This window comes from Dermochelys coriacea, chromosome 1 (assembly GCF_009764565.3).
Source record: "Dermochelys coriacea isolate rDerCor1 chromosome 1, rDerCor1.pri.v4, whole genome shotgun sequence".
Lineage (NCBI taxonomy): Eukaryota > Metazoa > Chordata > Testudines > Dermochelyidae > Dermochelys > Dermochelys coriacea.
In genome coordinates this window covers 209,485,109-209,510,814 of record NC_050068.2, presented here as the reverse complement: position 1 = coordinate 209,510,814, position 25,706 = coordinate 209,485,109, and the positions used below count along the sequence as shown (strand labels likewise).

The 25,706-nt window shown below is 45.2% G+C and overlaps 1 protein-coding gene across 3 annotated transcripts in view; it reads left to right on the top strand.

Moving 5' to 3' along the window:
- The first annotated feature begins 351 nt into the window (after positions 1-351).
- Positions 352-25,706, top strand: part of MAN1A2 (mannosidase alpha class 1A member 2) — a 297,759-nt gene continuing 272,404 nt past the window's right edge. For all 3 annotated transcript variants that reach the window (XM_038396404.2, XM_038396395.2, XM_038396420.2), the window contains exon 1: positions 352-1,169. In XM_038396404.2, the coding sequence (XP_038252332.1) occupies positions 862-1,169 (308 nt within the window). In that variant the 5' untranslated portion in view covers positions 352-861. The remainder of the gene's footprint in view (positions 1,170-25,706) is intronic.

The window sequence follows — 25,706 nt, the reverse complement described above, 5'->3', positions numbered from 1 at the left end:
GAAGGCCGGAAGAGGAGGGTTTGGGAAGATTTTTTTTTTTTTGAGGCTGTGGGCCCCGTGGGCTGTGCCTCATCACACCTTGACCGGGTTCCAGGGTGGGATGACAGGCGGTGCGCGCGCATGTTTTACAACAGCCCGGGCAGGGATTGACTTTTGCTACCTGTCACAGGGCGCCCAGCCTGCCACGCTGCGGCCCAGACTCACGGCGGGACCGACCGCGCCCTAGCGCACCGCCCCGCCCCGCCCCCGCTCAGCCTGAGGAGGAGGCGGCGGCTCCCTCCAGCGCTTCCCCCAGCGCGCAGGCGCGGAACATGTGGGTCCTCTGAGAGGGGGCTAGGGCAGCGCATGCGTAGTCGCGGGGTCAGGAGGAACGGATTTGGCGTCGTCCGCTGCTGCCGTGCTTGGCTCTGCGCGGGGAGGGGGGGGGTGGAATGAGCCTTCACCTGGCCCGGCCTCGCGCACGCCGGGGAACCGCCGCCGCCCGCCGGCGACTTTCCTGCCGCTGCGGGGCTCCCGGCGCCCGGTAGTTACCGACGCGGAGCGGCCCGAGAGCAGCCCCCGGAATCCGCCTGTCCGGCCCCGCGAGCCCGGCATGTGGCCCCGTGGGTGCGGGGGGCGCCGGCGCAGCCCGGCTTCTGGTCGCTGAGCCGGAACGGGGTGGCTGCGCGGTGACCGAGCGGGCCGGGGCGAGGAGCAACGGGGCGGCGCTGTGGGGAAGCCAAGGGCGGACGCCCCGGCGGTTGGCTCGGCGCACGGCTCGGCGAGGGCTGAAGAGCCTCGGTTTGCTGCTCTCCGGCTGCCCCGGTCCTGGCTGGCGGATATGAGATGATATAAACTCTCCGGTCTGCTGTTAGAGGGACAATGACCACCCCCGCTCTGCTGCCCCTGTCTGGGCGTAGACTCCCCCCCCTGAACCTTGGGGCCTCCTCCTTCCCGCACCACAGGGCTACCTTGAGACTGTCCGAAAAATTTATCCTCCTCCTCATTCTTAGTGCCTTCGTCACCCTGTGTTTTGGGGCATTCTTCTTCCTCCCGGATTCTTCCAAACACAAACGCTTTGATCTGGGTTTAGAGGATGTGTTAATTCCTCACGTGGATACCAGCAAGGGGGGCAAAAACCTTGGAGGCTACTTGATCCATGGGCAAGGACACGATGAGCACAGGCACAGGTATAATGTATACACATGGTTTTGTTTTTCACAAAAGAAAACAATGCCTGATCTTGCTGTCATTTGAGTGACTATACGTGGGAATAGGATTGGGTCCAAAGGAAATCTAGTAAAGGGGACTGCAGTTGGCCTACTGGGTAATGTGGTTTTCCATTTGCCGTTTCCAGGAAAATGTAGCTTTACCTAGATGGCATAATTTTCTTCTAACAGATGTGAAGGTCATGATTGCTTAATAGTGGCTGAAAGGGATGCTGTCATGTAAGGGGCATAGTGACTTTTGGATGGGCCCACAATTGGAGAGTCACCTCAGGTAGCCTTGCTCTCATGAACAGGAAATATCCATAGTATTTATTCTCTGTATATTTCCCAAATGTCTTTCTGCTTCTGAGTTCTCTGTGCCTTTCCCCATACCCTTCTTCCCCAAGCTGCTACATGTGATGCTGTCTGGGGTCCCTTAGTTCCTGGGCCCTTGTCCACCATGATTCTGTCTCCTTCAGGCTCTCAACTCTTGGCTCTAATTTGTGCTGCTGTTTTGGACAGGTGACAGTAAGCCAGGTAGTTGCCTTTTCTCTCTGTTTTAGCTTCCTAACTATCTCAGCAGAGCAAGAGGAGTAGCATGAGAGAGAACCTGCATCTCTGAGAACAAACTGAAGTGGCAGGGATTGGGGTTTTTCTATTAATGGTCACTAGTGAAGGGATACCATAGTTAAGCACTAGAACTGAACTATTAGCCCTGACTGGTCTAGGTGGACTTGGGCTCTCTGCAGTATCAGGTCTCTCTATGTGATATAGAGTTGGGTTAGCTCAAGCTAGGTCTCAGACTTGGATTTTGTAGAAAAATTTGGATTTTGTAGCTTTACAAATCATCAAACTTTTTTCTTTTGAAAATTTCAGATGAGTTTTTTGTGTACACTTATAAAATAATAATAATAATCCTAAAAAAAAATAGTAACAGTAACAGAATTAAAAAAAAATATTCTTAAGCTTAGTGTTTCTTTGGGAGTGGTGTGAAATAGGTTCCCCCTTCTGCTTACAATAAGAGTTCTTTAAAGGTGAATTAAGCCAACTTTTAAAAAATGGGATTGACTTTTTTGTTACTGTATGGTATATAAAGGCAACCTGAATACTGGGGTGTTTCTCACCCTGGTTTGTGCCTTATATTAAAAATATCAGCATGTTAAGTGTGATTATTCTCTGCTATTCATGGAGGACCTGTTAGACATCTTGCAGTTCATTTATTATGAGCTCTGATGCCTTAATTTAAAGGGCACAGGTGTTGAATATTTAACAAAGAATTAATTTCTCAAAAATGTTAATTAGCCACTACATTTAAATGTTACACAAAACGGTTCTAGACATTGACTAATACTCTCTCATAATTACAAATGTAAGGAGGTTTTACAGGTTGCTGAACCCTTTATGGCAACTAATCATGAACAAGAGCCTGTGTCCCTCTGCTTTGGCTGCAGTAGATTGCAATGGTCTGGGTTATTAGCTGCTTACTGGTGGTGCCTCCAAAGAGTCAGGAATCCTACCATACCTGTCTTCGTGGTTTCAACTGTTCCTGTCTCCTTACTTTCTGAAATCTGTTACCCATATGACTTGCCTGATACCTTGTAGTATACTCTTCTAACATGTCCGTAATGGCTGAATCAGTACATTTTATTTATAAGGGAAGTACAAGGGAAGCTTGTAAAGGGAAGAAGAAGATGGATTTGGAGTGGGTATATCAGTAATATCATACAATACACAAGTAACACAGCTTCAGGATGAATTTCCCTGGATTCACGAGTCCAGTTTATCCCACGCTAATGGGCTTTGTAACGTGGAGGTACCCAAACATTTTGAGTCATTGCAGTTCTGAAGCTGTTTGAGTGTGATGAGGTGCTGAGGGTGCTCATTCATTTGGGGGATTAACCTCTGCAGCAGCAAAAGGTGTTGTTTTCAGTGGAAAAAGTCCCAACAGGGTAGGCGGCCTTCTTGGTGTTTCCAAGACCAGTTGCTCTCTCTCAGAGAGAGCTAACCCCTTTCTGGGCAAAATAGGCAAACCCCAGGCAGGGAGAAAACAGCCAGGATATCACCTGAACTCCCCTCAGGCAGGGCTGTCCTTCTCGCATCCCCCATCCAGTTGGCTGCCATCCCACAAAGTTCACCTTATCACAGTGCTCAACACCCTTGTCAAGGTGAGCACACTCCATCTCATCACATCCCCATCTCTCAACTACCTGGCAACAAGCTTGGCTCCCTTTTTTGTCAGACCCATTAACCCAAGTTACGCTTACCTTGTGCTGTTTTGCATCTCGTGATTCTGTTGTTTCCCAGGCACAATGATCTTCTAGGACAAACGTGACTTGCATTTCTAAAGTAGACAAGCCAAATGAAAAGCTGTGTCACATATTTTTGAATTGCATGATGCCTTCTAGTGGCTGGCCTATAGAAAGGAAAAGAAACTTGCTAGTGCTAAAAACTAATAGATTTTTTGGCAGAGCTTTTGGAGCTAGCTGACCAGCTTATAGTTCCAGTTCTGTTTGCATGTGATCTCCCCTCCCCTCCATCATAGAAGATATATCTATCTGAAGACATGTAATCGGTTCAGTAGTGATATCACAAAGGAAATTATTATGGTTGTGCCAACTTTGGCTTTATTTGATTTAGTTTCATTCTTTGGTATTTCAGGAAGTGGATGTGCTGTTTCTATGGTTATTAGCACTTTTTAATTTCTTGTTCTTCATTTCAGTGCTACTCAGACAGGATGGGTGTCCCAGAGTAGTCATTGGGGCAAGTGAACTGGATTCACAATTTTGGAAGAGTGCATAAATCTCTGATCTAGGAAAAGGGGAAGCAGAAAAGACTATTACTGGACCTGTACAGAGACATGAATAGAGATCCTGAACACACGTACAGTTTGAAAAGTGTGTGTGTGTGTGGGGGGGGGGGGGGAAGCTCACTTTTTAAGAGACAGGACAGGTTCAAAAATCACCCGGGACTTCTGGAATGAGAGAGATGCACATGAATGGCAGATAGACTATTCCAAATGGAAATCTTTAATGCATATCTGAGGACTTGGGAAAGAGCGACAGCTGTGTAAACTCAGCAACAAGCTGATCCCCCCCCCCCCCCCCCCCCCATACCACAGTTTACAAGTACCGTACATACTCGTTCATAAGCTGCATTTTTTTTAGTAAAAAAGGGCAGCATCAGAGTAGAGGGTTGGCTTATGATGGGTATAGAGAGGGAGGGGGGGACAGCCCCTCCCCCCAACAGAGGGAGCAAGGAGAGGCAGCAGAGCCAGAAGGGAAGACGCAGGGCCAGAGTCTCTCCACTTCTGGCCACGCTGCTCTCCCCCCAGCCTCTGAAGCAGCTGCAGTCTTGCCGCTCGGCCCCGCCCACCAGAACAGGTTGTGGCTGCGCTGCTGGAGCACGCTGTGGCCATGCCGCCTGACCCAGTCCGCTGGAACATGCTGCGGCCGTGCCACCCGATCTGGCCCCTGGGAGCAGGCTGCGGCCATGCTGCCCAGCCTGCTGGAGCAGCTCCGGCCAGGCCAGAGACATCCTCCCTTGGACTTCCCCCGATAAGGTGGGGAGAGTGTGGGAGTCCCGTGCTAGGGGTGGGGTCATGTGGGGTGTGGTCACAGGGGTTACTCCCCTGACCTCCAGCTCTCCCCCCACCCCCCAAAATTTTTTTCCCCACCAATTGCTGTCACGGCCTGTCATGGTAAGCAGCTGGCGCACCAGGACACTTTGTTTACTTAGGTTTACCTCCGTGCCTGCAGACGCTCGACATATGCAAACCATCTCGGCCCACCAGCAGCTTATCCTGATGGCCCAGGAGCCAACGTTTGCTGACCCTTGAATTAATAGGATTGGCTTATGAATGGGTTATAAAAATTTTCCATTTTTACTTACCCATCGCGGGGGGGGGGGTCGGCTTATAAACAAACCAGCTTATGATAGAGTATATATGGTAGCTATTTATTGGGCTGTTCCTTACCAAGTCCTTCAGAGCCATTACAAAGTCACTTCACTCCTTTAGAAGATTGATTTCAATTTTCCTTTCCACAAAATGAGGCATTTTACTAACTTTCGTTAATATGTCTATTGCCACCTAATATAAATGAGTTAACTTGTATTGATATTGTAGTTGTCCTGTCACCTCTTGTGTTAATTAAATGTCTTGAAGGCATCTCTAATTTGAACATCAATCATATTCTTATTAAATACATCAAATGATTCCTCTAAATGCTCCCTCACCAAACTCTTTGCAGTTCGAAAACTTGTCTCTTTCACCAGCAGAGGTTGGTCCAGTAAAAGATATGTTTACCCACCTTGTCTTTCAAAAAAGATATGTCATTACTACAGCAGGAAATATATAAATGTATTCAGATAAGAGTATAATCCTTCTTAGATTCTAAGATAAATCTAAGCATCCGATGAAGTGAGCTGTAGCTCACGAAAGCTTATGCTCAAATAAATTTGTTAGTCTCTAAGGTGCCACAAGTACTTTTTTTTTTCTTTTTGCGAATACAGACTAACGCGGCTGCTACTCTGAAACTCTTCTTTGTCAGTTTATCCAGTCGTGGTTCAATTGAAGACAGTGCCACATGCAATGGAGAATTACTATCCATACTATTCCTGTACTTTGTCTTAATGACACTCATGGTTGAGAACCAGTCTCGCAGAGGTATGTTGAAGGAAATGGGAGAAGAGTTTTTAGAGCAATTTCAGTAAGCTCAGGATATTCTGCTTTCACTTTTATCCTAAAGGAAGCAAGTGATGTTGTAGTTTTGAAACTCATCTTCAATCTTTCATCAGCAGCCAGCTCCAACAATTTATCCTCCATAGTGACAGTTAAGTCATCTTTCAATGGAATAAACGGATTTTGGATCCATCCAGTTCCTTTCCGTGGATCATCTTCTGCTGGAAAGTAAAACTCAAAACGTTCTGTCAAATTCGCCAAGTGTTCACTGATGACATTTCGTAGAGATGTAACATCAAGTCTTCACCTGCATCGGCGATGATTGTCGCTAAGTTGTGAAACATGTCATAACAATCTCTTGACACGCGACTCTTCCATGCTTTTAGTTTTTGTTTCTGTCCGTCGATCTTGTCTGCCATTGTAAGACACGAAGCCATCCTTCCCTGCATGGAGGTATTGAGATCATTAAAAATGGGAAAGATATCAGCCAAATAAGCCAGCTTGGCTATCCAATCCACGTCTTGGAACAGTTGTGACCAATTGGGTTTTTTTGTCCTGAAGAAACTCAGCAAGCTCGTTTCGGAGCTCAAAATACTCTTGACAGAACTTTTCCCCTCGATAACCAACGTACATTGGCATGCAATATGAGCTGTTTATGATCAGCTCCCATATCATCACATAATACAGCGAATAGTCTCAAATTTAAAGCATTCGCCTTTATGTGGTTCACAATTTTTAGGACCTCACTGAGCACACTCTTTAGTTCTGTTGACATTTTTTTTTTTTTTTTTGTTGCTAGACTTTCTCGGTGAAGGAAGCAGTGTCTCGACTTGCATTCGGGTGCAAGCGCCTTACTCTGGGTAACCACTCCAGAATGCCATCCTGTCATTGCAGCAACGTCATCAGAACATACGCCTACACAAAACTTGAAATCCAACCCATGTTTGTTAATGATGTAGTCGCTTACAGTCTTGAGCACTTCAGAACTAGTTTTTGTTGGTAGTGAAGCAGAAAACAAAAACGCTTCCTTCAAATCACCCTCCTGTTCAGAGCACACACACACCATCAGGATTGCCGTATTGGCAATGTCCGTACATTCATCAAGCTGCAAAGAAAAGTACTTTCCTAATTTAATTTGTCTGATGAGCTAGATCGTGAATTCATCGAGCTATAGTGTCATTTGAAAGTGGCACCTGAGCCACTTTCTTTGCTGCCGGCTCCCCCAGCATTTCCATACAGACATCTTTAATACAGCCTCTCACTAGTGTCTCACCGATTGTGAATGGCTTTTTAGCCTTAGCAACGCGAAGCGCTACTTTATAAGAATCTCGCAAAGCACAAGTATTTGTGTGACACTTCAAAGATCTTTCTGACAGCCTTTTGAATCAGCATGCTTTCTTTCGAAGAACTTTTTCAGCTTTGAAGTAATTTCATTATGTTTTGTATTTAAATGCCTCCTGAGCTTTGACGGCTTCATTGCGTCTTTAGCCAACACATCGCCACAAATAACGCACTGTGGTTTTGGCACTCCATCATTATTCGTGGTTACAAAGCCAAACTGAATGTGTTAGGAGTCATATTTCTGAGTAAAGCTCGTACGAGTTCTTTTTGTTGACAATACTTCAGTTTCTTTTACATTGCCGTCATCTGATTCAGAATTACTCGCGTGTTCAGCAACCCGATATCTCTGCTTGATAAATATGTTCATTGGGCCTCGCTTCGCCATCTGCAAATTAGGCATAAAAATAATTAATATAAATTCCATTACCCCGGGTATATACTTAATTTATGATATTAGGATGAAATCCGGATAAATGCAGTGGGAAAAGATAAGGTGTGAAAGCCATCACAAATGTCCAGATGGTCAAGAAAAAGTGAAAAAAGAAAAGGAGTACTTGTGGCACCTTAGAGACTTACAAATTTATTTGAATATAAGCTTTCATGAGCTACAGCTCACTTCATTAGATGCATGCAGTGGAAAATACAGTAGGGGGATTTTATATACACAACACAAAACAATGGGTGTTACCATACACACTGTAATGAGAGCGATCAGGTAAGGTGAGCTATTATCATCAGGAGAGGGGGGAAAAAAAACCTTTTGTAGTGATAATCAAGGTGGGCCATTTCCAGCAGTTGACAGGAACGTGTGAGGAACAGTAGGAGGATAAAATAAACACGGGGAAATAGTTTTACTTTGTGTAATGACACATCCACTTCCTGTCTTTATTCAAGCCTAAGTTAATGGTGTCCAGTCCACAGACCAGAGCCCATGAACTCAAAGCGGCACCAGATCTTGCCAGAACAGATGAAAAACCTGCCGACGTATCTCCACCACCACAACGATCAGTAACCCCACAACTCACCTTTCAAGTTCCACCAGTCTTACACATGCCTATCGCTACACGTGCTGTACTTCATCCAGTGCATCGTAAGCCCCAACAACTATGTGGGTGAAATCAGTTGCTATGTTCTCAAATGAACTCACACAGAGAAATAATGACAAAAAATGCTGTCACCCATGGGTGACCACTCTTTACAAAGCAATCACTCTCTCTGACCCCCCCTCAGTCCTTGTTCTCAAAGGAAACCTGCACAACACTAAACTGGGAGGTGTGGTAGATAGGATACAGAGAGACCTAGACAAATTAGAGGATTGGGCCAAAAGAAATCGGATGAGGTTCAACAAGGACAAGTGCAGAATCCTGCACTTGGGACGGAAGAATCCCATGCACCGCTACAGACTAGGGACCTAATGGCTAGGCAACAGTTCTGCAGAAAAGGACCTAGGGGTTACAGTGGACAAGAAGCTGGATGAGAGTCAACAGTGTGCCCTTGTTGCCAAGAAGGCTAACGGCATTTGGGCTGTATAAATAGGGGCATTGCCAGCAGATCGAGGGACATGATTGTTCCCCTCTATTCAACATCGGTGAGGCCTAATCTGGAGTACTGTGTCCAGTTTTGGGCCCCACACTACAAGAAGGATGTGGAAAAATTGGAAAGCAGCCAGAGGAAGGCAACAAAAATGATTAGGGGGCTGGAGCACGTGCCTTATGAGGAGAGGCTGAGGGAACTGGGATTGTTCATTCTGCAGAAGAGAAGAATGAGATACGTCAGTAGATTTTTCATCTGTTCTGGCACGATCTGGTGCCGCTTTGAGTTCATGGGCTCTGGTCTGTGCGGAGCTTGCTTCTGATAAGCTTGGTGATGTCGGGGGGCTTGTTTAAAGGTCAGAAGCAGGGGTTTGGGAAGGATTTTTTTTGGGATGTGGTCCTTGTCAAGTATGCGTTGTAACTGTTCGGTGTGTCGTATAGGTTCTAGTGTGGCGTGAGAGGTGATAGCTAGGGTTATGCGGTCAGTGGGTTTTTTCTGTATTGACACAGTTTTTCCTAGGGTATTTGTATTTCCCATATGCGATCTACTTCTCTGGTGTAGTCCTTGTATTGTGAAGGCATTTTAAGTGTGTTTAGGTGTGTATCCCAGATTCTCTCATTGGAGGACAGTGGATAAATAGAAAATCAAATTTTTTTTCAAAAAAATTTAAATTATAAGTGATAGCTTTTAAAAAAAAATGAAATCTTAGTTTAATACAAATTATATTTAGGTTTAAACTACTCATAATGTGTTAACACATTTAAATAAAAAATAAATATGCTGAAACCATGAGCCTCTATCAAAAACTTTTTGAGTTATATGCTGCTTTTCTGCCTAAAGTCGTTCTCCCCCCCTCCCCCCAATTCTAACTTTTGAGGTCAAGCTTTATTAATGTGGCTCAACAGATTGTGTACTGTATTAAGAGCTTGATCCTGTGGCGAACCCGGCGGCTGTGCTTTTGGGTGCAAGAGCTTTGCAAAGTCATCACAGGTGTTGGGACCCGGCGTCTGATTTCAGGAGACACCATCATGTATTTTATCAAGGCCATCTACTGAGCCCACTGAGTGATCTTATTCCTATTTTATAATTTCTCCCTATCTAATCTCTGATTGGCTCATTTCTCAAATTATAGCTATTTATAACTTCACCCACCATAGAAATGTACTCTCCAGCTCATGGAAAAACACTGACCTGCCCAGCAGTGTTCCCTCTAATTTTTTATGTCCATGTGCGGAATGAGTTTTGTTATGTGCATCAATATGGATGTGTGTGTGTAGGCGGGCTCTGGGGATGAGGGGTTTGGAGGGTGGGAGGGTGCTCAGGGCTGGGGCAGAGTGGGGGTGCAGGCTCTGAGGTAGGGCCAGGGATGAGGGGTTTGGAGTGCAGGCTTCCCCGGGGCTGCGATGGGGAGAGAGGACTCTCCCCAACCCCCTCTCGCCTCAGCAGCTTGGGGACAGGTGAGAGGTGCCTCTCCCTAGCTGTGGCAGCTCTGGTGTGCCTGGGCCAGGTTGGGCTGGGGGAGGGGCCCCTCTTCCCAACTGCCTGTGTGGCCCTTGAGACCCTGCTGTGCAGCTGCAAAGCTTACAAGGAACGTAGCTGTACAGTGACTACCAGCCCTTGCTTCTGGATGGTTTTGGAGACTTTAAGTCAGTGGTTCCCAAACTTGTTCCGCTGCTTGTGCAGGGAAAGCCCCTGGCGGGCCGGGCGGCTTTGTTTACCTGCCGCGTCCCCAGGTTCGGCTGATTGCGGCTCCCAGTAGCAGCGGTTCGCTGCTCCAGGCCGGTGGGAGCTGCTGGAAGTGGCGCGGGCTGAGGGAAGTACAGGCCGCCGCTTCCAGCAGCTCCCATCGGCCTGGAGTAGTGAACCGTGGCCTCTGGGAGCCACAATCGGCCGAACCTGGGGATGCGGCAGGTAAACAAACCCGCCCGGCCCACCAGGGACTTTCCCTGCACAAGCAGCAGAACAAGTCTGGGAACCACTGCTTTAAGTAAATGACTTTTCTCTGTCTTCTTGTGTGTGTACACAGACAGAGATACAAACTCACAGAAATCCATTAATTTCCCAACTGCCGCCCTCTCTGTCTCTAAACAAATGAGATATTGCAGTGCAAAAAGCATGTGGGTTACAGGAGTAGAAGTCTTGGATTATAGTTAGTTGTGTTGTTTTTCTGGGAGTGGAGAGAGGGATGGGGTGGGACTGGGGGAGTTATATAACAAGGGAGAAGGAGCAACACTGCTGTCAAGGCAGCATACTGTGGGAAGAAGGGACAGCAATCTTCAAAGTGCAGCTGTTGATTTCAACATGTGGGAATAGGAGGAAAAAAACCTGCCATGGCTGCAAGTTGTAAAAAAAAAAAAAAAAAAAAAAAAAAAAAGACCCTATCTGGGAATATTTTCAGGAAGTTCCTGTACCTCTGGGTAAAAAAGAAATGTGTCAAATGAAAACAGTGGAACAGAGAGAGGCAAGGCCGAGTTATCAGAGTGAAGCAATCTGAAAAATGATCTTCAGAGGGCAATGACTGTAACGATGATGATGTGGACATGTCTGAACAATCTGGATTAAGAGGTTGGTAAACTTATTTTTGCACCATTCTTATGGACTGCCTGCCTTGTTTTATTATGCTAGTAAATGATAACTTAGATTATTCTTCTAAATTTGTATTTTGGGTGGATTAATTACTTATGAATTTCAAAATGTTTGTTCAAAAAGTATTAAATTTTTACTCTTATTGCTGGATTTTGAGTTTTTTTTTTAATTGTTCAATATAATTAAACATCCTAGGTCAATTTCCTATATAAAAGTACAGTTTTATTAGGCTTTTATGAATTTTACAATTAATTTTTTTTCCAAGCTATTTGGTATGTTGCTAGAGATAAGCATTTAAATAGATATAGATGATCCTTATGACTTATTAATTTCCCCTATAAAACTGTATTTAGAATAAATTATATAGTTGAAACAGTGGTACAAACAGCTGCATTAGGAGGAATCTTTACAATCTAATTTTTAAAGCAGTGCACTGAGTAATACTCAGTGAGAGTGACTTTCTTTCACGTTTTTGTTTCAGGGTCGCCTTGGTTTCATGGTGCGTTTTTCTAGATATTCTTCCTCCAGATGCCCATGAAAAGGGTGGCTTATTGGGAGCCATCTTTGTATTCATGGCTGTTCCCAGGTTTTGGACAATGTTTTTGTTAAATGTGAAATTATTGTGGGTGAGGATTACCTGGATGAGTTGAGCGATATAATTTTTCAATAGCTTTTTTTTTCTTGGTTTCTTTTCCCTTTAGACAAATGCATGACCCAACAAGTTGTAAACATTTTCCTCAGTGTGTTCTATGTACAAGTGCCGCAATATTTTGGTGCACTAGGAGTACTTGGATGTGATTCTCTTTGCAATGCACAAAAAATTCCAGATCCTATCATGCCTGCACCACAAAAATCCTGCTAACGTTTTTGTATCCAAGTTCCCAAATTCCAGTGCCTAAATACAGAGTATGTTCAACTGCTCTGACTACACCAACAAGTTGTTGACAATGCTGCAGATAGTTGAAGTGATGGGACATGTTGTGTGTAGACTTGGAAGAATTAGATTTTTATTGATATGAGTCAATTTCACCATACACAAACACGGACAAATATTTAAATCAATAATTGAAATGCAAAGTAAGATTTGATTTAAGGATATTTATTTTGAATATTTTAACACATGATGCTGACAGTTTTTATTTTATCGGTTGTAAAGCTTTACATTTTTGATAGTAGAGATTGCAATTCATTCAATAGTTATCTGCTCTCCCTTATTGTTTGCCCCCCCCCCCCGCCCCATAATTTCCTGGAACTGTGAAATTTTAAATGGATTAAAAATCAGAAAAAAATGCTTAAAAATAAACATTGCCATTATCCATCAAAATTGTAAAATAATTGAATTCTGCCAAGCCCATCTATGTGTAAGTGGTGAAATTGTGGGGCTTGTGTGTAGAAAATTGGCATAAACCTGCAGTATCTGTGTTCTGCTGTCCTGCTTTTGAAGTAGTGCAATATCAGGATATACCAGAGTCTTTGGGAATGTTTTGTTTGTAAGATTGCCAGTATATGTTCTGTATTAGGTGGTGAAATTAAGGGGATTTGGATGCAAAAATTGGCAGCTTTTACCTTTCCTTTAAACAGACAAATTTATCTAGCAGTGTTAGAAACTTAGTTATATCATCATCAAGAACCTGAAAATGAAAGTGATTTATAAACAAAAGTGAAGCAGATTTCAAAATTCCTTCCCTTTTTAAAATAACTTGGAGTGTTAATAGTATTTTAGATAGCAAAATCCCAACATGTTTGGTGATCTGTCAAATGTAGGTTTCAGAGTAGCAGCCGTGTTAGTCTATATTTGCAAAAAGAAAAGGAGTACTTGTGGCACCTTAGAGACTAACAAATTTATTAGAGCATAAGATTTCGTGAGCTACAGCTTATGCTCTAATAAATTTGTTAGTCTCTAAGGTGCCACAAGTACTCCTTTTCTTTCTGTCAAATGTATTCAGTCTTATTGAAAATTTGTAGAGTAAAATAATTAGCTAGACTGAGATCTCTCATTCCAAGTTTCTGATGAGGTTTTAAATCTCTCATTAAGCAGGTTTATCATGGAAATCCTAGTAGCCTTAACTATTGCAGTGTAAATTTTTTAATCATGGTTGATGTGATTGTAATTGCAAGGTCTTATTAGCAGAACAGATGCCTTTATGAAGTTGTCCATTTCTGTTTAAACGGAAAGTGTCCAAATTATTGATTTTCATCATATTATAGTGGTTATTGTATTTTGAACTAACATTTTGGAGGGATTAACACAGTACTTTGGACTTTTGACAGTTTTTGAGGAGACGTTATATGTAAAGAGTTATGTTCAATAGACAATGCTGTTATAATCAGGAGCTGTAGTGGTATTCTTCTACATGACAGCTGGTCAGGATGGGGAATGAAAGTGGAGAGAAAGTGTTTCTTTATTTAAAAATTAAACATTCAAGTGAATTCTAATCATGCCTATCAAAGACATGCGATAAGTTCATAGCAGTTTATCACCTTGCCCCCAGGATTCTAATAGTATCTGATTAGACTTTCTAATTAATTTGATTGACTGTTTTAAATAAGCACATAGGTACAGGTCTCAGATTCAAATTGCTGTCCAGGGTGGATACATTTGAAAAAATTAAATTTCTTTTAATTCAATAGACCAAAAGAGGCCCTAAAAAGTAAATTTTTAAAATAGTCATTGACCCAAATCAGTCTAAATTGTTGTTACCGAAGCTGATGGATTCGGGTGTTTTTAAAATGGGTGATTTGTCAAAAATATATAGTGTTTGAGTTTTATATAGGGCTGGGCTTATTTTATCAGAATTGGAAGTTAAGAGCAATAGAGCAGCGATCGGCAACCTTTCAGAAGTGGTGTGCTGAGTCTTCATTTATTCAGTCTAATTTAAGGTTTTGCGTGCCAGTAATACATTTTAACATTTTTAGAAGGTCTCTCTCTATAAGTCTATATTATATAACCAAACTATTGTTATATGTAAAGTAAACAAGGTTTTCAAAATGTTTAAGAAGCTTTATTTAAAATTAAATTAAAATGCAGGTCTTTTCAGTTTAGTGTGATCCTTGCCCTTGCTTTTTCTTGCTGAGTTTTCCAATGTCTGGCACATATTTGGATACTTTAAGCTGCACACAGGCTTCTGAGAGATCAGTTGTTAACCGGCTCCGAGAGGGACAGAGGACAGATTTCATGTGTGAAAATACCTGTTCACACAGGTATGCGGATCCAAATGCTGAAAACATTGCAGACACAGTTTTCTTCAAACAGTTAAATTTCACTTGCAGGGACGTCCAGCAGGTCAGAATAGAGGCCCCATGATCTCTCTCAGTAGCTTCAAGTGCGCTTTGCAGATCCACAAACTTTGATGTCTACAAATCTGAGCTTTTTAACTGAATGAGCTGCATTTCGAAATCTTCAACACCTATCCACTGAAATACAGACAAATCCAAGTCGCTTTTGCTGAACTTTTCAGGTTTAATTAGAAAAGAAAGCATTGGGCCAAATAGCTGGAAATCTTGAAATATGTCAGAAAATTCTGATTCTAGTTCTTGCATGTACCTTCCAATCTCATTGACACTGACAGTGCAATGTGTCGATAGCTCTTTTATGTGTTGGAAGTAGCGGAAAGTAGAAGTTTGATATCCCTAGAAAATACTGCTAGTTTCACAGCAAATGCTTTCCAGGCTTCATAAAGATCAAGAACCCTTTGTCCTGTACCCTTGAGTTCGTTTAGTTGAGCGGTGATGTCAGTTAGAAACATGAGCTTACACAGACATTTTTCATCATCCAGTTCGGGGTAGTTTTGTTTTTTCCAACAAAAAGGCCTTGACTGCATCAAAACAGTTTACAAAGCACATCAAAACCTTGCCACGACTTAGCCACCGAATGTTGCTGTGAAGTGGAATGTCATTATAAGCACTGTCCATCTCTTCTAGCAGTGCTTGAAATTGTCGGTGAGTCAAAGCAGATCAGACAACAAGGAAATTCACAATTCGTATCACTGTATTCATCACATTATTAAGCTCTGAATTAGAAATTTTAGCACACAGGTTTTCTTGATTGATGATGCAGTGAAATTTGACTGTTGGACAGCCAATTTGATCTTCAAGTTACTTTACAAATCCCTTCTGTTTTCTGACCATGGCAGGAGCACCATCTGTTGTCATACACTATTTTTTCTGATGTCAGCTCCTCGTTCTTCAAAATCGTTTGGAAAACTTTCCAGCATATCTTCCCCCTTTGTTGTGCCATGAAGGGGTTTTAGGCAACAAAGTTCCTCTTGGATTTCATCAGAAGCACAATATCTTGCAACAACTGCCAAACATGGACCGTCGTTTATATCACCGCTCTTATCAACTGCAACACTAAACATGCTATGTCTAAGGAAAAGCAGACGACTGCTTTAAAAATGTTTTCTGCCATTTCACTTGTGTCTCTCTCAACTGTTCTGGCAGAGCTGGGCAGTTCTTTTATTCTAGATATGATTGTAGGTTTATTTGGCAAATCATTGAACAAAATCTCTGAACTGCTGAGAACTTTTTATATATTCCCGATCTGTAAATGGCTTTCCGGTTTTTTTAATACATTGTGAAATCTTGTAACTTCCTTCTGCAGCTTGATTTTTACTTATACTTAAGCTTTTAAAAACACTGCTTTGCTTCTCATAGGCTGCTACTGTCTTTTTGATCGATTCAGTCTTGTCTGCTTTGTCAAGAAAGGTTTTCTCGTGCTTCATTTCAAAATGTCGTTGAACACTTGATGTGCGCAACACTTTCAAAACAGAAAGCACAAATAGCACGGTCCTTCTTTTGAATAAATCCAAATGCATCTGTCCAAGAAGGCTGAAATGAACGGACATCTAGCTTCGCTTTCGTAGGAGCTGCCATTTTGTCAAATGTTCCCTTCAACTCTGTGAGGAAAAAAAAATGGTGACAGAAGTCACGCACAAGGTCAAATGCAGATATGGTCTGATATAAGCAATTTTAAGATGGGGTACTGAGCTGCATCCCCTCTTGCCCTGTCTACACCTCTCACTGCCCCAGGCTGGGGCCAGTGGGCCAAAGCTGGGGGCGGCTGCAGAGCACTGGGCCCAGGCCAGGAGCAGAGCCCCAGGCTGGCTGCTGGTATTCTAGGCCGGAAGCAGGCTGAGCAGGGCTGGAGGTCCAGACCCCGGCTCACAAGGGGCCAGCAGCTGGAACCCCAGACAGGCAGCGAGGTGAGTGGAGCTGGCGGCTGGTACCCCAGGCCAGCAACGGGTAGAGCAGGGCCAGAGGTCTGGACTCTGGCTGGTAGGGGGCCTGCACTGGAACTCCAGACTGGAAGCAAGGTGAGTGGGGCCAGTGGCCAGAACCCCAGACCGGCAGCAGACTGAGCGGCTCAGCCTGCTGCTGGTCTGGGGTTCCGTTCACCCAGTGGGCTGAGTGGGGCTGGCCAGCGGCCGGGACCCTGGCTGGTGTGGGGCCGGCTGGCGGGCTGAGTGGCTCGGCGGGCTGAGTGGCTCAGCCTGCTGCCAGTCTGGGGTTCTGGCTGCCGGCTCCTGCCAACCGGGGTCTCAACCACCGGCCCTGCTTAGCCTGCTACCGGCCTGGGGTTCCCTTCACCCAGGCTGGCAGCCAGCTGAGCGGGGCTGGTGGCCAGGACCCCGGCTGGCAAGGGGCCGGCAGCTGGAACCCCAGAGCGGCGGTGGGCTGAGCGGGGCCAGCGGCTGGGACTCCAGAGCAGCATCGGGTTGAGCAGCTCAGCCCACTGCCAGTGTGGGGTTCTGGCCGCTGGCTCCTGCCAGCTGGGGTCTCAGCCACCAGCCTCGCTCAGCCTGCTACCGGCCTGGGGTTCCCTTCACCAATGGGGAGAACCTTTGAGAGCACAGAAGAGACAGGCTCTCTGCTCTCTAGCCCAGAGCTGCAATTGCAGGGACAGTCCTGCTCAGCGAGGATGAAATTGTTGGGGAATTTAGCTGCTGAAATCTAGGAAGTCTCTACTGAAAATGTACAAATTATGCTTTTATTTTTTCAAAAGCTAATGTTTTGGTGAAATTTGGGCAAACTTTGCTGGGTATGGCAAAAGCATCTCCGATATAAAAACCACTCTACTGCTGAACTTTAAGTCTCTGCTCTGAACTCCAGCCCCCTGCAGAGAATTTGGAGAAAACTGTTTTTTGTAGCTTCAACCAAACCACTGCACTAAGGTGCTCTCATTTGAATGGGGGATGATCAAGGTTTAACTACCCATACCATTATCTGGGAGATATATGACAGAGCACTGGTACAGATCGTGGATTTCACATACACTAAGGTATTGAGTGATAGAGCATTTAATAAAATCAACCAGAATTAATTGTGCATAGATAGATACCCTTGGAACACATATATGAAGTTTTGGGACTCTTCCAGCATTATGGTAGTATTGATATTTGCCATAATGAAGAAGGAAAGTCACTCCTCCTCCTTTTTATTTTTATTTATTTATTTATTTTTTTCCTGGAAAATTTTGCTAATCAGGTTCTGTACACAGAGACAGCTGAAACAAACACAGTGATATGGATTCTGGAGGATCTTGGATATGGTGTCAGGGAGACATATGGTGTCTGAGAGTCAATCATAGGTAGGGGGTGAAAATGAATCCTGTTAGGTACAAAGTCTCTTCTCAGAAGGAAGTTAACAAAAGATGAACATAGCCAAAAGAGAAAACTGGTGTCAGAGAAAAATGCAGTTCGTATTGAAGCCTTTTTTGTGTCCATGAGATCAGGACTACCATGCTTTAATGAACAAGGGTTCATGTGAGACTTATCCAATAATTCCTGTTTGCATTTCACCCTTTCACATATGTTGCCAGAGGTCAAGGTACCATTGTCTGTTCTCTAATCTCTCAACTAGTGATTTGAGAGAATCAGATTTTTTTGAAGGGATCCACCCATTATTGAATTAAGCAGAGGGGTCTTTAAGTCAGATATTGGCTGGAGATAACTAAGAGGGCTCATTCAGGTTCCAATTCAATGCAAGAAATGGATACCAGAAATAGAGAGCATGGCACCCACTGCTTGAAACACAGTGAATCTGGTCCTTTAGCTCAGACATTAAAGGCTGATGCTTTTATATCCTGAAGTCCAAGATTCAATCCCTGTAGATCGGGGCGGGCAAACTTTTTGGCCTGAGGGCTGCATTGGGTTTTGGAAATTATATGGAGGGTAGGCTAGGGGAGGCTGTGCCTCCACAAACAGCCAGGTGTGGCCCGGCCACTGCCACCATCCCCCCTTTGCTTCTCGCCCACTGACAGCCCCCCGCTGCCCCATCCAACCCCTCCTCTCATTCCTGACTGCCCCTCAGGACTCCTGCCCCATCCAGCACCCCCTTCTCCCTGTCTCCTGACTGCCCCTGGAACCTCTGCCCCTGCCTGCCCTACCCAACCACCCTGACCCCTATCCATATCCACACCCTGTCCCCGACCAAAACCCCCAAACTTCCCTGCCCTCTATCCAATCCCCTCCACTCCCTGCCCCCTTACCACGCTGCCTGGAGCATTGGTGGCTGGCGGCGCTACAGCTGTGCCGCCTGGCTGGAGTCAGCCATACCGCCGTGCAGCACAGCACAGAGCACCAGGTCAGGCCGGGCTCTGGAGCTGCGCTGCCCCAAGAGCTCGCAGCCCCACATCCCAGAGCATTGCCCTGGCAGTGCAGTGAGCTGAGGCTGTGGGGGAAGGGGAGCAGCGGGGGAGGGGCCGGCACCAGCCTCCCAGGCCAGGAGCTCAGGGGCTGGGCAGGAGGGTCTCGCAGGCCGGATGTGGCCCGTGGGCTCTAATTTGCCCACCTCTGCTGTAGATGATGCTCCAGTGAAGTAATTGAAAAATGGTCGTCTGTATGGAGACTTGAACTGCTATGGACCTCTAAAATTTGTGATGAGCTTCTGGGGTGGGGACTTGACTCACCCTAGTCAAGAAGGGGTGAATGAACTCCTCTCAGCATAATCAGCTCCAGCCTGGTTCATTTGTGAAGACTGCTGCAGCTGGAGAAGGGTGACTCCTTAAAGAGGAACCAAGCCAATGAGGAATGGTACTCTGAGGGAAGCAGAGCCAGAGCTCCATGGATCCACAGAACAGGGAATGCTGACTAGGAGGGCTGCTGAAGGTCCTTTACCACCTGGGTCCTGTGGATAATAACAGGAACTTTCTTTAAATTGTTTTCCTTTTTTAGATCCCAGATGCTCAGCCTGCGTTCATCAGAATGACAGGGGTTAGAGACATCTAGCCTTAAGAGACTAGTGGCCTGTTTTCCTCACAAGGCAAGCAGGGTACATCTGAACTACTTTGGGGTTGCAGGACAGTTCTACTTTGCCTTTTTTTGTTTGGACTATTGCTGGAGGAGGGCTGAACTACTCCCATGATAGCTATAGCTGGAAAGTCTCAGCATCTCTTCAGACCAAGCTTCAATGGTCAGCATGAGTGTGTAACTCACACTAACAGTGTGTCTTTGTCTCCTAGTGCCTAGACCACATGCCATATGTGCTGTGATCACACAGCAGCCACAAACTGGAATAATTATAGTTTTGTTTCCTTCCAGACTGATGGTTATGCATAGGATTAAGGCATAGATGCTATAGACCCATGCCTAGGGACTCAGTTTCTGGGGCCATGTGGTGAGGGCAGAATCTCAGCTTTCATTTACAAAAAAATTGTGAAGGAAAGCTTGAAAATGTGATCTGAGCATGACTGATGGAGGGATGAGTTCCTGAGTCTGAAGTCAGCCTGAAACAACAGCTCCGACAGGTATAAATTTCCTCCTGAATCTTAATGACTGTTGAGGGCAAGACACTGCTCTGAAGGGCCCTCCCCGCCCCTTCTGCCACACAGACACCTCTGCTGGAATTAAGAGTGTGGCAATTTCAGTCCACCCATCCAAGTAGACACACTCTGGCTGCTGGGATAGCTAGTGGAGGCACACCTAACTGCCGTTCCTGCTTCACTGGGGGAAATGGAGGGGACAAAAAAGACTTTGCTGTCATCCCTGCTATTCCTAAAGGGGAAGTGTCCCTGCTGCACTCTTGGGCTATGTCTACACTACAGAACACTGGTAGCAGCGTGTAGCATACTTGTAGATACATGCCACAGCAAAAAGCAGGCTGCGTCCACACTGATGTATAGCTACACATGTCAGTGAAAGGCTCCAGCAGCAAGGAGGCAGTGGGACACTATATAGATGGGGAGGCACAGTTTGGGCAAGTAGATCACCATGTAGTGGATGTAATTGGGTCTTTACTTGCCAAAGCTGTGCCTCATGGTCTATTCTTCTGTTTATACTTGTACCAGGGAAGCTATGCATGTATATACCCTACACACAGGGGTGAAATTAAGTCTAGAGACTTACCGGTACGGGGCTGGGCTGGGGTTGGCTCTGGCCCCTGGAAGGGGCGTGGCCTCGGGCGGAAGGGGCTGGGCTGGGGGAGGTCAGAGCCGGTCCCAGCCCACCCTATACCGGCAAGTGCCCCCTTCCTGGGGTAACAGCGGCAGCCGGGGGCTCTGGCAGCAGTTTAAAGGACCCTGGGCAGTAGCGGCGGCCAGAGCCCTGGGTCCTTTAAATTGTCCCCGGAGACCTGTCGCTGCTTCGCCAGGGCTCCAGTAACAGAGTTCTGGGGATGGGGCTCCAGCCACCACTACCGCCCCGGGCCCTTTAAATTGCCCCCCCAGCCCCGCCACTGGCGCTACCTCAGGGCTCTGGCAGCAATTTAAAAGGCTGGGGGCTCAAGCTGCTGCTGGGAACCGCAGGCCCTTTAAATTGAGCCTGGGGAAGCCGATCCACCCTGGTTCAGCGCACCAGCCCTTGCTGGTATGCCATACCTGGGAGTACCGACTTACTTTCATCTCTGCCTACACACGACCTGCAGAAGTGTGCAGTATAGACATACTTTATGGGAATGGGCCTCATATCAGTGCCTGAGTTTCTTGGGGAGGAGAGGGAGGCTATTGCTACTCCAGATGTGGCTCTGGCACAGGGATGGGGCTTTGGACATAGAATCGTTGGAGACCCTTTGTTGTGAGCCTAGAGCACCCTAATTGCCTTAGTCTCGACTTTGTTATAAAGCATTATATCCGGGGTCACCAACCTGTGGCTCCGGAGCCCCATGCAGCTCTTCAGAAGTTAATATGCGGCTCCTTGTATAAGCACAGACTCTGGGGCTGGAGCTACAGGCGCCAACTTTCCAGTGTGTCGGGGGGTGCTCATTGCTCAACCCCTGGCTCTGCAACAGGCCCTGCCCCCACTCCACCCCTTCCCGCCCCCTCCTCTGAGTCTGCCTTGCCCTCGCTTTTCCCTCTCCCGCCCCCCAGAGCCTCCTGCATGCCAAGAAACAGCTGATCGGGAGGGAAGGGGAGGCGCTAATTGGTGGGGCTGCCAGTGGGTGGGAGGTGCTGGGAGGGCAGCTGATGGGCAGGGGCTGCTGACGTATTACTGTGGCTCTTTGGCAGTGTACATTGGTAAATTCTGGCTCCTTTTCAGGCTCAGGTTGGCCACCCCTGCATTATATAGTACCTGCTTTATGCTAGGAGTCTGGTTTCCTGGTGTGAAACACATTGCCATTAGTGGAAGTACTTGGTGACTGTTGGTGGCAAAAGTTTAAATAAGGACAATATCAGAGCTCTTTCCTTGGGAATGCTTATATTGGACTACTACCCTAGTGGGGTACTTACTATTTCACTGTTACGGTGATGCTGTTTTTTGCTTTCAGTTGTTTGAAAGATTTATCAAAAGTTCTGTGAATACAGTATCAATCAGTATGTTAATCTATAGAAAGGGGGAAAAAAACAAGGAGTACTCTTGGCACCTTAAAGACTAACAAATTTATTTTAAATTTTAAACTCTAAAGTGCCACAAGTATGCCTCATTTTTTTTTTTTTTGCTGATACAGACTAACCACTCTGAAACCTATTGAAAGGAAGGTTCTTTAGGCAGTAGTGTAGACTACTGAAGAGTGGGATTCTCATTTTTAAGGATTAGATCTCTTAACAGATCATGACTGGTCCAAATGAAGTTATGGTCTACATTCTTTTAGTCTGCATCTTTCTTAATGCTATCACGTTTCTCAAATATATTTTTTACAATTTGACATTCTAAAGAGAAGTGGTAGTTTGCCAGTTATTAATGATTACTGGCAAAGAGAAATCAACAATGTTTAGTCTTCATAAACCATTACAGGATCTTTTTTGCAAAATACAGAGCATTGCAATTTTAAACTGATTGTAGACCTATGTAAAGTTGACTGGTGGTGTTTTGTATACTGATTAACTTTCAAAAAAAGAAAAGGAGTACTTGTGGCTTCTTAGAGACTAACAAATTTATTAGAGCATAAGCTTTCGTGAGCTACAGCTCACTTCATCGGATGCATTTGGTGGAAAAAACAGGGGAGATTTATAGTTCAGCTTGTACTAAAGGGTGGCTTTCATTTCAGAGTCTATAGGAGCCATATTAAGATTTCTGTTTAACAATGCAATTATTTTTTTCATGCAGGACTGTAGTCGTATAGCTGGAATGATCACTGGTCTCTACAAGATATTAGGAAGAACTATTTTTGTATTTCTGGTTTAAAAAAAAAAAGCAGCTAGCTAAGTAGAACAGTCAGCTCTCCATAAACGGCCTTTTGTAAATAGCTTGCTTGCTTTACATTAGTTTTAGAAATTTATTAATTATATGATATTGAAATGGGGTTGGATGTTCTGAAAATCTTCACTTGAAAAAAAGTGTTTCTGGATTTCAGGTGTAAATGTTGTGTCCTAGTGTTCAGAAATTAGATTCCAGGGCTTTGTAATGACTATGAAACTTGTTTGGAGTGACACAGTTATTACCACACTCATTTTTAGAAATAAGTGGGTTTTAATGTTTGATTTTTAAAAACGAAACTTCAGGAGTAAATAGAGACTTTGGCTTTGTTTACTTAAGGGTCAGAACTGGGTTTTAGATATGTTTAGATGACTATTGTTTGTTACTAACTTTAAACCAATGTGTGCAGGTAGCCAGGGATGGGTTTGTAGTTGTGCTGGTTGCTGCTACCATGCATAGGTGACCCATGTCTGAAAATTCTGTTCTGTTTGGTACAGTTTCTGATTGTTTAGTGCACTGTAGGACACATGTGACTAACATCTGCCATGTGTTACTTGTTCTTTAACTTACAATTCTCCCTCTAGAGAGAGGTTGAGCAGTGGAGGGTTTTTTTTATTTGGTTGTAGTTCTTTGTGTTTCTATTAGATAAAGCATGGTTGAAGTGTGCCTTGAAAATAGAATACAAGTTAGTGAAGTTTCTAATGGTCCTAAGCTCCTGCGGGAGCTCATTCTACAGTCTAGCACCTGCAGATGAGCTTTACCTTGGTGGTAGAAAATTCATTGTGCCAGAGGAATTGTCAACCAAGGTTTTCATTTTGGAGCTTTAGGAGATCTTGCCTGGGCCCAGGTCACTGAGTGCCTTGAAGATAAGGACTTTGAACTTGATTTCATATTCTTTGGGAAGTTTGTGTAAGGAGTGCAGGGAAGGTATTTGATGAGTTAGTGGTAGCCAGTATTGCTGAGGAAACTTGCTGCAGTGCTCTGTATTAGTTAGAGTATCCTAAGCGACAAAGGCTTCACTTTTAGGTATATTGCATTGCTGTAGTCCAGACCAGAAGTGATAGAGGTGTGTAAACGAGGTCAGGTCATCTTCTTCCAGGATAGGATAGGACACAATCTCCTAGCCAGCTGGAGACAGCAGCATCCATGAATAATGTTTTCTGCCATGTGAGCACTTGACATCAGTGAAAAGCAGGAGTGCTCCTAAACAACAGACTGACCATTTGAGGATGTGTACATTCAGCCAAAGGAGCCTGCATTGTCGCTGTAAACTCTTCTAAATGCTTTCTTTTGCCCACTAGCATAATCCCTGTGTGCCTGGGTTCAGCTTCAGACAGCTGTTCATCTTGTCTCATCCAAACACTGGATTATGTTGCTGATAGTGGTAGGATTGTATGTAGTGAAGGATAAGTAGGGTTGTATGTCACATCCTATCCCACAAACAACAATCACTACAGATGCCTCCCTCGCAGGTTGGGGTGCCACTTGGACTGCCACACAGCCCAGGGAATTTGGACACCATGAGAAGCCAGGGTGCACATCAACATCCTGGAGTTAAGAGCAATCAGTCTTGTATGCTGGGCATTCCTCCCTCTCATACGGTTCCACCACATTCAACTGCTCTCTGACAACATCACAGTGGTTTTATATCAACAAGCCAGGCGATGCCAAGTCTTTCCCTCCCTTTGTGCCAAGTCCATCTGTTGAACTGGTGCATGAAATTCTGAAAGTCACTGTACAGGCCAAGTACTGCTCAGACTTCCAAAAGTACCTTGTGGACATGCTCAGCAGGTCTTTCTATGTGAACCATGAGTGAGAACTGCATGACACCATGCTCCAATACTACTTCCACAAGTCGGGTACCCCCCCCCCCGGGACTTTTTTGTGACTAGGGCCACAAACTGCCCCTTTATTGCTCAAGAGGGGCCATGAGGGAGGACTGACAAGGCGATGCCCTTCTGCCCTGGACAGGTGACCTGTGCTGTGCCTTTCCCCGCCATTCCCCTCCTCCCGCAGGTCCTACGCAAGATCCAGTGGGACCAAGCTACAGTGATACTGATAGCCTCATTCTGGCCCCATCAGTATTGATTCAAAGACCTCTGATTCTCTGTTTGCACGTGACTCCACCTCCACACTTGCCCGGATTTCCTCACACAAGATCAGGGCCAGCTCTGATTTCCCTATCTGGGCCCCCTCCATCTCAGCTTGGTTTTTGGATGGGGCTTGAGGATAGACAGTGCATGTTCCATCCCTGTCCATCATATCTTTACACAAAGCAAGAGGCTGTCCACCAGGACCTGTAACCAGGTGAAGTGGAAGTGCTTCACCACTATCAAAACCTACTGAGGTGATCTCCATCCCCATTGTCCTCTATTACCTCCTCAAACTCAGAACATCAGGCCTCACCTTCAGCTCCATACAGGTCAACATGGCAGCGTTCAGTGATTTCTCCCCCCCGGTGGATGGCACTTCTACACATATTCCACCACCATATTCTTACTCAAAGATCTACTTAATATGAGTTTGACCTTGAACCATGTTCTTTCTGCCCTCACAAAAACACCCTTTGAACCCCTTGTCCCATGTGCGCTCGCTCTCTCTCTCTCCCCTCTCCATGAAAATAATCTTCTTGGTAGCCATTACCTTGGCACAATGGCTCAGCGATCTGACAGTCCGCATGGCTGACCCTCCTTGCACACTCTTTCACAAGGAGAAAGTTTCTTTGCTACTGCATCCAAAATTTGTACTGAAGGTGTTGGAATTCCACCTAAATCAGTGCAATTTACCTCCTGACCTTCTATCCCAAACCCCATG